Raw genomic sequence first — 11,653 nt, 5'->3', positions numbered from 1 at the left:
GGGAGAATCATTGACAGCGATATATAAGGTGTCTTCCAAAAACATGGAACAATAAATCAATGAAAATAGCAAGTCAGAGGGCCAAGTCCTGACTTGGTAGGGACTTCTAATGTAATGTAAACAAGCCATGGTCCATCTCTCTCTCTCATTCTCTCTGGGGCCATCATGCTGGTTTGAAATCTGAACTGCCATTCCACTTTCAATCACTGTCTTTCAAGGAATGGAGTGAACAATTTGTGAGATGAATGCAAATGTAATTTAAAAATGACTAGACAAGTCACTTTATTGCTGCCGTGAACATTCCAACACATTCCAAAGTCTCATCAGCCAGCTTTACTTATTGCTATTTCTTACTTTTTGTAATTGGAGATGCCGACTGAAACTGAAAACTTGTAAAATCTACTCATTGCGATATTTTGTGCTGATTTTCATTATTTTCCTGGATATTTCCCTATACAAAATTATACATGGCTTGCTCAATCTTTTCAAGGAGAAGGAAAATGCTGCTGTTGCATTGTTAGCATGCATTAAAGTATTCTCATAAGATATTTAAGACAACTAGGACACAATTAACCACCACCTGTATCTTGAATTTTCCTTGTACTACTCCCATATTCCAGGCCGAATTTCAGGATGACATGCAAGAAGCCACACCTGGACTTTTCTAAGCTACCAAGTACAGAAGAAACCATGTGAGAGAAACATACAAAGGCTAGGAATCTATTTGTATGTTTCAGAAGGAGACATCTTTACTGAATAGTGACATCAAAAATGTGAAATTTACCTCCATGCCATGTACATAGAAACTGCAATGTAAACTATTTAAATGCACTTGAATCCATTTATTTATGTGCTTTTCTATGTGCAAGACTGTGATCAAACTCATTCTTGCTTAGAGGAAAAGAGGTGAACATTAAACACAGGATAATGCAGAGGGAACAACAAGAACACAGTGATAATCCACTTTTGTTACAATTCATAGATAGATGCAACAAGTGAACCTTACTTTATTGTGACAAAACGTATAAAACTAAGAAAATTACAGATGGCCAAGTCAGTTTTAGTTGTAAAAATTTTAAATATATTTATTTCCATAACAAAAACATGCATACATATGTACACTTTAAGACAACAATTTACATCCCAAGTTCCTTTGCACAAAATTTTGGTGAGGAAAGTAATATCAGCTTCATAAAGAACATGGAAATCATTTTTCCCTTAAGCCCCCATTTCTTCAACCTCATGTCTGGAGGCTCAAACCTGTTCTTTTTATTTTTGTACAGCACCACATATATTGCAGATGACTGTATAAATAATACATTGTATGGACTGTGAGAATTGCCAATCTAAAAATCATTTAAGACAGGGTATCAGATCTAGAACAGATAAGCCCTATGGAGCTCATCTGAGGTCAGTGGAAGAATCCATTAGACAACTGTCTTGTCCCTCTAATAGTTGTTTCATGTGTGAAAATGGCCAGCTGAAGTTTTGCATGACATGGAGTTAACAACATCACCTACCATGTTTCTCCGTCAATAAGACAGTGTCTTAAACTAATTTTTGCTCCCAAAGATGCGCTATGTCTTATTTTCAGGGGATGTCTTATTTTTTCACTCCACAGCTGCATGCTCTGGTGTTGTGTTCGATGGGCATGCATCCAAACAAAAACTTTGCTATGTCTTACTTTCAGGGGGTGTTTTATATTTAGCACTTCAGCAAAACCTCTACTACGTCTTATTCTCAGGGGATGTCTTATTTTCGGAGAAACAGGGTAATAAACCACATCCCATTAAACTTCTATTAAAGGGACAGGACAATTGTTCTCCAGACCTGATGGCAACTTTAGTAATAATCCTAAACCACTTTACTTAGAAATAAATTCCAACAAAATAAAATGCAGTTTCCATCCATGTACTGCAGCATAAAATTATATGCATCCCAATCCTAAATCTGTTTACTTAAAAGTAATTTCCACTAAATCAAAATGGAACTCAAAATCTTAGTAAATATGGCTAGGATTACATAATTAAGTGCAAATACACTAATATGACTCATTTGAGGATCACATTATCTAACTATTGGGTAACATTGGTGACCATAGAAGAAGGCCGTTTGAGAATTGATTCAACCGAAAAGGACAGGGGTTCATTTGTTGACAGTTTTGTTATCACTTTTTTGGTCTCCAAAATGTCTTTTGCATATCTGTCTATGGTGAATTTGTATTTTGGGTTCTCTTTGAGGGTATATTCCCTGTACTTTTTGGATGCCTCATCAAACGTCATTTTTAATTCAGGCCCTGTTTTGTTATGTAACGCCTGCTGGAATAATGAATGGAATGGGCTATATTTCAGCGGTGGTGGAAAGTGCGTCTTGTTACTTTCCTTGCTGAGGGACTGTTCTTGAGCAGCCAGAGAATCCTTTTCAGAGATGTGTTGGAAAGTCCTCATAGGAGGTGAGAAGGCTGATCTCTCACGATTATCTTGGGAGGCCTGCTGGAGTTCATTTGGAGATGGTTGAATTTCTAGCACATGAGGAAGTAGGAATGAATTTTCAGTCTTTGATGACATCATGTCACGTTCCGAGCTTGGACAATCCTGACTTTGTGAAGCTTTGGAATCCCAGGCTGCCCCAGGCTTGAGAGCTTGAACTGTGGTAGCATTTAGAAGGCACTGTTGATAGAGAAGGGCATCATTCAGGGGACCACACTTTGGCCACATCAGAAACCTAGAGGGCAAAGGGTACTGCCTGTAGGTAGTAGCTACACTCACATTTGATGAAATCAGTTCCATATTCCTTGAACCTGAATACTGCATTGTTAGATCCAGGCAGGTTGGCAAGAAGTTGCAAAACTCCTTATTGGAAGCTTCAATCTGATTAGGGCTAAAGGCAGTTTTGTAAGAGTTATATTCAGACCCATGCCCTATACGATTAGGCAGAAAAAAGGCAGCAGCTTGAGTAGCTTCCATCATTTCTCTTTCCTTATACTCCCTTTCAAGCATGATATTCTCCAGTTCTTTGTCAGCAAAAGCCCGCCTTTTTCTCATCCTGTCACTCACAGGAGGTGGTAAGGATGAATTCCCTCCCAGATAGGGATCTGCTGCAATGGGACGATAACCTGAGGGAGAAAGCCCAAAACAGAATTGGTCATTTGCATACAAACCCTAAGTTATAAAGGAAGTAACAAGATGCTAGGTGAGCTACTTTGACAGTATTTGCTGCATGGGAGCTGTATGAGTGCCTCAGTTCCCACTTAAGTCACTATTATTTATGCAAAGTTGTTTTATGACCTTCTGAAAGGCTTAGCTTCAGACTTTATAGAGAAGTGAGAGAAGACTCTTTAAAAGTGACTGACACTCCTTACCATGGTCCCCACTAACATCCAAGATAACACACTCATGCATATTAAGTAAGATGAATTATTTGTCTTTACCGTTCGATTTCACTCTCTCACAACAGGAGAAAGAGCAAAAGTTTTCCTCAAAATATTATGCATGATGTGTAGAAACTGTAAGTTCAAGTCACACATGCAATACAGTTTCTGTTTCTTTGTTAAGCAATGTATAATATCACCACCAAAGCTAACTGTAACTGTAGTTAATACATTTCTAGTCTCTAAACATGAAATACTATGAACAAAAACAACAGCAATGATACCAAAGGGAAAGGAAAAGAGAGAGAAAAAAGAAAAAGACAAATGAGAGAAAGGAATATGGGAATGTATACATTTTCCAGACCTAGTCTTCATCATTTTAATAGAAAAGTTGGAATATTATGTTAAAGCTATTTCTAAATACTATAAATGGTCTGTCTGGCAGAGTGCAATAGTGTCCTTGGGTGCTGTGTGGTTTCTGGGCTGTATGGCCGTGTTCTAGCAGCATTCTCTCCTGACGTTTCGCCTGCATCTGTCTCTGAAGATGCCAGCCACAGATGCAGGCAAATGTCAGGAGAGAATGCTGCTAGAACATGGCCATACAGCCCGGAAACCACACAGCACCCCAGTGATTCCGGCCGTGAAAGCTTTCGACAATACAATAGTGTCCTTATTTTGTAAGTGCATTGGTAGGCAGCTTTACGTGCTACTTCAATAGTAAACAATCCATAGTGATAGTGCTTATCTCTATGCCATGAAAAGGTTTTCTGCATCTATTCTTAAGCTTTATTAAAGGGACATGTGCTGGTCAGGCCAGAATTTTTTTCCAGTCAGCTTGTATCATTCTCTGCTATAAATCTGGTCTGATAAGGCAATGCAGGATTGTCTGTTTGCAGATTGTCATTATGGATCATTAAACATAAATTGGTGCTTTTCTACTGGTGCTTTCATTCAAGCTTAGAGATTGCATAGAAAGCTAGGTGAGTTTTCTGCTGGTGCTAATAAAACATCTCACAATGCCTGGACTCAAGGCAAATAAAGAATGTACATTTACTCAGAAATAAACCCCACTGATGGGATTTTCCTTCAAAAAAATGTACATAGGATTGCATCCTAAAATGAACATTTAAGTTAGCCATTCAGATACATTGGTAAGAAAAGTCAATCTAAATGAATATGAAGTTAATTTCAAATTTTAAGCAAATGTTAAAGATAAAGACTATGAATGGTTTTCTTTTCAAACAAGCTGATTTTCTTTTTCATAAAATCAATACATTTAGATTCCCTCCAATATACAGTCTTGGGGGAGTTACAGTTTTCTCAAAGCATATTTTATATTGAGTAGCTGCAGATTAATCAGTTAATGCTTCTGAAATTAAAATGAAACCTATTTTGTGATGTTCATTTGCAGGGAGGGTGGTTTTGTAGGTTCATTTTGGTGCAAGTTAAAAGTTGATGGTTCCACTAACTAGTTATTTTTCCCCAATTCTACTCTAATTTTAACTTTGAATTATAAACTTCAGTCATTCAAGTATTTTCATACAAATGTTAAACACTTTTTATCTTTCCAGATAAAAGTAAGTCGTTCCAAATTTCCTTCTGGCAACAGAAGACATTTCTTAACTAATAACATTATTTGTGAAATTCCTAGTGGATTTTAACACTTTCTGTGAATCAAATGAAGTTATAGCTTTTGACCTAATTGTTAGATGCATTTTCCATGGACGCATCTCCCAATGTTTTTTCAAGCAAAGTTAATATGCATGGCAAAGACCCAACACAAGCTGAGGTGTGCTTAAACCCAATAAAGCACATCTAATTTTGTGTGTACTGAAGCACACAAATAGTGACTTTGTGCGCTATTTGAACTGCACTTTATTTATTCAAGTGATTTCAACTAAGCACTTACAGGTAATTTGCACCAAACATTCAGAGTGTTATTGTGCAGAATGAGAGACATGCAACAATGCCTGCCTCCTGAGTAGCCCAAAATGGGTCTATTCCTCAGGATGTTCCTTCTACAACTTGGCCTGCCTTTCAAGGGGATGCCACATATATAACTGTACCCATGTTCTGATGATGCCAAATGCTTTCCCATTGTGCAGTTCTGCCTAGCTCGTTGGGATTTCAACCCACTCTGAGAATTTTAACTACCTATAAAACTGACATCTTTTCTCTCCTCTGAAATTTGGCAGAGAGGATCCCATGAATAAGGAATACAATCCCTCAAAATGTCATCCAGGTTGGGAGAAAACAAGGAGTTGTAGCCAAAAACATATTTTCCATTACAACCAATTTAAAGGAAATTTGTGCTGACAAATTAAATGAATGGACATTTTTAATGATTTTTTTAATTACATACCCTTATACAATGCATATTGTTCAAAATAATATAGGCAAGGGCCAGTGGTGGATGCTTCACTGAATCATCACCCTCATCATCAAAACTGAAATACCTGGAAGTTGCAAGAATCAAAGTGTCCAAATGTATTACCTTCTAAAATGCTTTTGGCTAGCAAACTGGGTGTTCGGACATGCCTGTGGTACACTGTCTTGCGCTCAAAGTTAGCTTGTTTCCCTGTAAGTCCTTTCTTATCCTAGCAAAGAAAAGTTAGTTAGAAGTCAGAAGTAGCTTCACAATTCATTTCTTCATTTAATTATGCTTTTTTTGCACTGCTATTCTTAATACAGAAAAGATCAGGCAGCTACTTTTCCTAGTCTATGGATCATGAATTATTAAAATAGTGAATCTATCCTAATTTAAATATGCTTAAATGAAACTAGTCATTTGATCCAATGGCCTTGAGTATTATCACACTAATAAAGTTTTAAACAATTCTAACAACCCAATCCCAGACTCTGACTAATTTATTTAATCCTATTATTGTATCTTGCTACAGCTTGAAGAAAAAAACTGCAACAAAGTGGCCTTGGGTTCAATACCTCCTAGGAATACTCGTAAGAGTAGTCTATTTCTCCCTACTATCCTAACTGAAGTACCAAAAATCCACACCCGGGTCCTAAGTGCATTTCTAGGAAATAAGCCTTTCTGATTTTAAATGGACTTCCTTTTAATAAAGAATGTTTAGGATCTAGGTGTGGAGTTGTGGTCCTAAGCATATTGGAAAGGGCAAATTCCTAACACAAACAAAAGATCCAACCACATTTGAGCAGTTTAAAGTTCCATTCATATTAATAGGAGAGATGTAAACAAATGCTCCACTCTATCACTGAAACCATTAGAACTGTAAAGGTTTATCTTAGGAATGCGTCCAATGTTTTTAGATTCAATGTTAGGAAATAGATTGCAGCAATCCTGAGGGACTGAGGAGGGAGGGGTTAGAATACTGAATTTTACACTCATTAGAAAATTTCATTTGTTGTATATTATTTATTCCTAGCATCTTTTTTAAAAATTAAAGAACGCTCTTCAGCAGGCAAATATATAAGCATCTGCTTCATTTCTAGTCAGACACTGCACAGTTGAGAAATCCTGTCATGCACAATATTAGAACAAGGGTTCACATCTTTTATATAGTAGGAAGGATGCAGGGGACTGCTGAGACCTGATCAAACAAAACACCCTGAGAATAAACTGAGGGAAACAGATGTTGGGGAAACGGCAGTTTCAGAACATTTGTCTCTAGATCCACATTAGCAACCAATCAAGAAAGTGTCTGACTAGAAAAGCGAGATCCTACATATGTTCTGCTGAGCACACTGGGATTTACTGTCCAGTAAATGTGAGCAGGATTGTCAAATCAGCCCTGCTGGGCAAAAATTACGCTTGAATTGTAAAATGCAGACCGATGAAAATGAGACTGTAAATCAGTCGCCTTTCCTGCAGGGCATTAGGCAATTCAGAAACCGGAAACTATCCCACTGGAAATGGCCTTTCTGTTTTTCACACCGGTGCGAGGGGCAGCCGTGAACAGTGGCTGGCTGTCCCCCAGGTTCAAAGGGGTGGTTTAAACCCAAGCGACGGGAGGCCAACGCGCCTGTCGCCCAGCAACCCTGTGACAAAGACAGGGCGCAGATCACCTGCAGCGGACCCACTAACGGCACTTCATTGGGGACGCATTTGGCCGCCCCTCCCTGCCTGCCTGCGGGGCCTCACCTCTGTGGCCTGCTGCCTGCGGAGCGCGACCTGGGCGGCCATGACGCGCTGCCTCTCCACCACCAGCAGGCAGTTGGCGCACTGGCAGTCCCGCCAGCGGCAGAAGCGCTTGTGGCCCTTCAGGCAGGAGACCACGCCGTGGTTGCGGCAGCGCGCGCACTTGGGCGTCCGGCTCAGCTTGCGCGGCGCCGCCTCCCCGCCCGCCTCGGCGAGTCCCTCCGCCGCCTGCTGAGCGGGCGCGGGCCCCGCCACGCCGCTCCCCTCGCCCTCGCCCTCGTCCTCCGCCTCGCACTCCTCCTCGTCGTCGTCGTCGTCGTCGTCCGCCTCGCCTTCCTCCCCTCCGGGCCGCGGCGGCTGGGCGGGCAGCGGCTCCTCCAGGCTCTCCACGTCGATCTCCCAGCAGGCGTCCCCGGCTGGCGCCCCCAGCAGCCCCTCAGCCATGGCCGGCGCCGCGCCGCTCCCGCCTTTTCCTCCAGCGCGCTCCCTGCAAGGCACAAGAGACAGCCCGCGCAGGCCCGGCGTTAATCCGGCGCTCCGGCCTCCAGGGCCGCCCTCCGCCTCGCAGCCACGGACTGGGCGGCTTTCCCTGGTGCAGCAGAGGGCCTCGGCCCAGGAGGGCCACGCTGGGCCCATCTACGGACCTGGTAGTCACCTGCTGTCAATAAATGAAGAAAGGCCACACTTCACTGGACATCTTCAGGGATGGATCACACTGTGTTAGTTTTCATGTTTACAAGTGGACCCTCTGATTTGATAACAGGGTCACCTCTGCAGCCACACGTGCCTGTTTGGGCACCTCTCTCAGGCACAATACACCGTGAGTGGTTGCGTAGGTCGGGGCCCCGGAATAGATTGGGGGCCCTTACCCGGGGGCTTCTAATGCTGTTCAGATGGCCCAGCCCCGGCCTCTTTCCCCTGCCATAACAGACTACGGCCAGGCTCGCCAGGCAGACCCAGCCGGGTCCTGGTGGCCAGGCCCGTTCGGAAGACAGCCTCAGGCAGAGGGACGAAACTAGCCCGGCAGAAGGAAAGGAGCCGCCGCCGCCCCGCCCGCCCCCCTCCGCCTGCCTGCCTGCCTGCCTGCTGTGAGCCTCCACCGTCCATCTCACCAACCATCCCCACCCGCCACCGCCCTATGACTTGATGCCAAGGTTGTGTTTGACTCCGGACTCAGAGAGGAGAGTTCCCAAATGACACCGGAGGGAATCCCGCGCAGCCTCCCCGCCGGTCACCTTCCTTCTGGCATCCTCAGTCGTCCTCCCCCAGACTGGCCCGGGGTCTCCCTGGCTGCCCATACAAAAGCGAGGGACCTTCCAGAGGGAGCGCAAACCCCCAGCCTGAAGCTCCCTTCGCGCTTCTTCTCGCCTCCCCCGGCCATGGCCTGCAGCCGAGCCGTGGAGCGGACTGGAGCCGGCTCCTGCAGAGCCTCACACCCCGCAGTCCTCGGAGGAGCCGGGCCCCTGCTAAGGCCCCAGTCCACCCAAGCTGGCGCCGCCAGAGACCGTCGCCGGTGGTTGAGCTGCCGCTTGACTCCTGCGAAGACTAACGCGGCCCCCCCCCCCCCCCCGCCCCGGCGCACCCTGGAAGGACTGGGAGGCCTGTTTTCTGCCCTCAACGCTCAGCGTTTCACCTTGAATCTCACCGGCAGGCAAAGATGCGCGTCCATCCCTGTTCGTCAGGAAGAACCCGAGAGCATAGATGGACACATGCTGGAGCAAACCGTCCTCCAAAAGGCTCTCTCGTTTTGCCTCCCGGCCCGCCCGCCTGCCCGGCCCGGAGTCATCGGGAAGGGCCGGCAGACTTTTTGCGCCCTTCATAATCATGGACAGACCCGCGGAAATTTTACTGGCGCTCTGCCCGCAGCACTCGGCTTTCACGTGGGGACGACGGGCGCTTCTCTCTTTTGAGCACCACCGAACATTATGCGGCTAGTGCATCCATGGGCTCCACTGACTTGTCAAGCCAATCGTTAACGGCTGGGGTAACAGCTCTCCGCAGTCACTATGACCGATTGCCCCAGACTCCATCTAGCTCTCCAGACCTTGGAAAGTTTATGACCTTCGACTGTTTTCTCCGCGGGAATCGAGCCAGCACGCGTGCTCCCTACGCACCTGTTCAAAAGCACCTTTTCCCACGCACAGTTTTTGCTTGTAATTGCTTTTTACTTTATGCCACCAGCACCTTTTCAAACTGAATATCACCTGCCAGGATTACAAAACAGGATGAGATCACATTATTAGGAGTCCCTTTTCTTAGGAGGCTGGTGGAAGGCTGGGTCAAGGGCTCCCAAAGACGAAGTTTGTAGCTTTTTAATTGGGCATTCACTATTAACCCTATTCAATAAATATGACTGCAATAGAAGGACTTTTGGAGATGCCCTCCTGCTTTATGCTTCCAACGACAACAACCCCGTTTTGTGGATTCCTCTGGCTTCAGAATCAGCGCAGAGGCCATTGTTGGTGCTGTTGGAGAGCCTTCCAGTGTGGAATAGAACGACCCTTCTCAGAAAAGAAGCCTCTCATCATGACTCCAACTGCAAAAATAAGCCCGAGTGGGTGGGTGTGTTTTAAGTATGCCACTTGTAAATATGTTTGGAAAGCACTCAGAGGCAAAGTGACATCATGGAGACTGTTAGGCATTACAGCTATGATGCCCAAAGCCAGTGCTTATGCCCAATTACATCCCAGCGCTGCAGCCTTGCATGCCTGTGATTGTGGACAGACTTATCGCCTTCCACTGGGGCATCCTCCTCACTCTACTCGCTTTTGTCGGTTTTTCAGTAGAGTTTTTTTTTTCTTCTGGAGGTTCTGTCCTGAGCTTTGGGCCCACTTCGATCATTGAAGTTCCTCCACATTTTCTTTAAAAAAATTTTCCATGTCCTGTCTCAATGGTCCCCACACCGCATGCAACTCCGGAAAGAACCTATACCAGTTCTTTGTCAGATAAAAAGTAAAACATGCCATGCAGTTCTACGCATCTTTTCTCAGATGGAAGTGCCGCTGTGCTAAGTGGGACTTAAATGTGGATGGGACTGCAGCGTTCTCTACGGGGGGGGGGGGGGGGGGCGGCAGGCTGAGATGCGCGGTGACCAGATGCTGCAAATATCAGTCGCAAGATTTTGTCTGCTCTCCTGTACAACACGGTTGACACCATGAATGCACCTGAATACGACAGAGAGATGCATGCATTTCGAGAGAGTTTAAGATTGCAAAGCAGATAACATACGGGATGCGGGTCTGGCAGGCTACAAGGCTGCAATCGGGCGAGTAAATCCGATCGAGCTCATCGGGACCCGCTTCCAGCTTTTAAACTGGAGTTGAGAGCTACGGCTGTGACTGAGTAAAGAGGTTTTACCCGATTAAATATATGAAACGAAAATCCTTCCCCCCCCCCCCTTCCTTTATTTTGCCCTCCCGGACAGAGATGGACGAAGCTTCCTCTTCTACGTTTTCTTAAGGACCCGAAGAGGCTAAGGGGCGGGAGGGAGGCAGAAAAAAATAGCGAACCAGCTTATAAGCAGCAACCGAAAGGCAGCCTTGGCGGCGGGATGCGCTGCCTGCCCAGTGCCCTGCCTGCGCGCCTGCCTCTCGCCTGCCACCCCCAGGTGCGCACTCACCCAAGCGATGCGTCCGGGGCTGGTCGCAGAGACCGCCGGCCACGGCCTGCAGGCCCCACCAGTGGTCGGGCCGGACTGAGGGCGGCGATGGGAAGCCGTCCTCCGGCCCTTGGGGCTGCCCAGCCTCTGCGCGCGGTGGGGTGGGGTGGGGTGCAGTGGAGGCGACGGGGCCAGCGAGTCCCTCCTGGGAAGAGCTGGCAAACCCCCAGGACTCCGCAGAGGGAGCAGCCGGGCGACGGGGCGGGCTTGGCCAGAGCGCGGCTTTCTCGGCCGCCAGCGGCACGCGGGGGTTTTATCAACTCCTGCTTTCCTGACTGCGCTCAGTCCCGCCCCGCTTCCCCGGACGAGCTGCAGCCTCCGCGGCCGGCGATTGGCCACACTTGTCAAGGCGCGCGCTTGCTGGCTGGCTGGCTGCTGGGCTGGCCCCTCCTGCCCTCCTCCCCGCCCCTCCGGCGGTTCTGGCCAGCGGGCGCGCAGCTGTTTCCTCTGCTGGGCTCCTCGGTCACCTTTTCTACACCCCGCCGGCACCAGAGGCAAAGGAGCGACGCGT

General features: G+C 46.3%; 1 protein-coding gene across 3 annotated transcripts; it reads right to left on the bottom strand.

The window, feature by feature from the left end:
- Nucleotides 1–1,693: 1,693 nt before the first annotated feature.
- Nucleotides 1,694–11,410, bottom strand: DMRT2 (doublesex and mab-3 related transcription factor 2). 3 transcript variants are annotated; one of them, XM_048504674.1, is made up of 5 exons: nucleotides 11,104–11,410; nucleotides 7,488–7,971; nucleotides 5,865–5,967; nucleotides 2,769–3,115; nucleotides 1,694–2,669 (listed from the first exon to the last, which is right to left on the bottom strand). In XM_048504674.1, exons 2-5 carry the CDS (start codon nucleotides 7,926–7,928, stop codon nucleotides 2,076–2,078), a joined length of 1,485 nt encoding a protein of 494 aa, XP_048360631.1. In that variant the 5' UTR covers nucleotides 7,929–7,971; nucleotides 11,104–11,410; the 3' UTR covers nucleotides 1,694–2,075. The 3 variants fall into 3 exon arrangements, with proteins under 3 accessions (XP_048360631.1, XP_048360630.1, XP_048360632.1); XM_048504673.1 differs by having other exon boundaries at nucleotides 1,694–3,115; nucleotides 11,104–11,408; XM_048504675.1 differs by lacking the exon at nucleotides 11,104–11,410 and having other exon boundaries at nucleotides 1,694–3,115; nucleotides 7,780–7,920.
- Nucleotides 11,411–11,653: the final 243 nt, after the last annotated feature.

Source organism: Sphaerodactylus townsendi, linkage group LG07 (assembly GCF_021028975.2).
Source record: "Sphaerodactylus townsendi isolate TG3544 linkage group LG07, MPM_Stown_v2.3, whole genome shotgun sequence".
In the NCBI taxonomy this organism is placed as follows: Eukaryota; Metazoa; Chordata; class Lepidosauria; order Squamata; family Sphaerodactylidae; genus Sphaerodactylus; species Sphaerodactylus townsendi.
The sequence above is the reverse complement of the archived record's forward strand: the minus strand, read 5'-3'. Positions and strand labels throughout refer to the sequence as shown.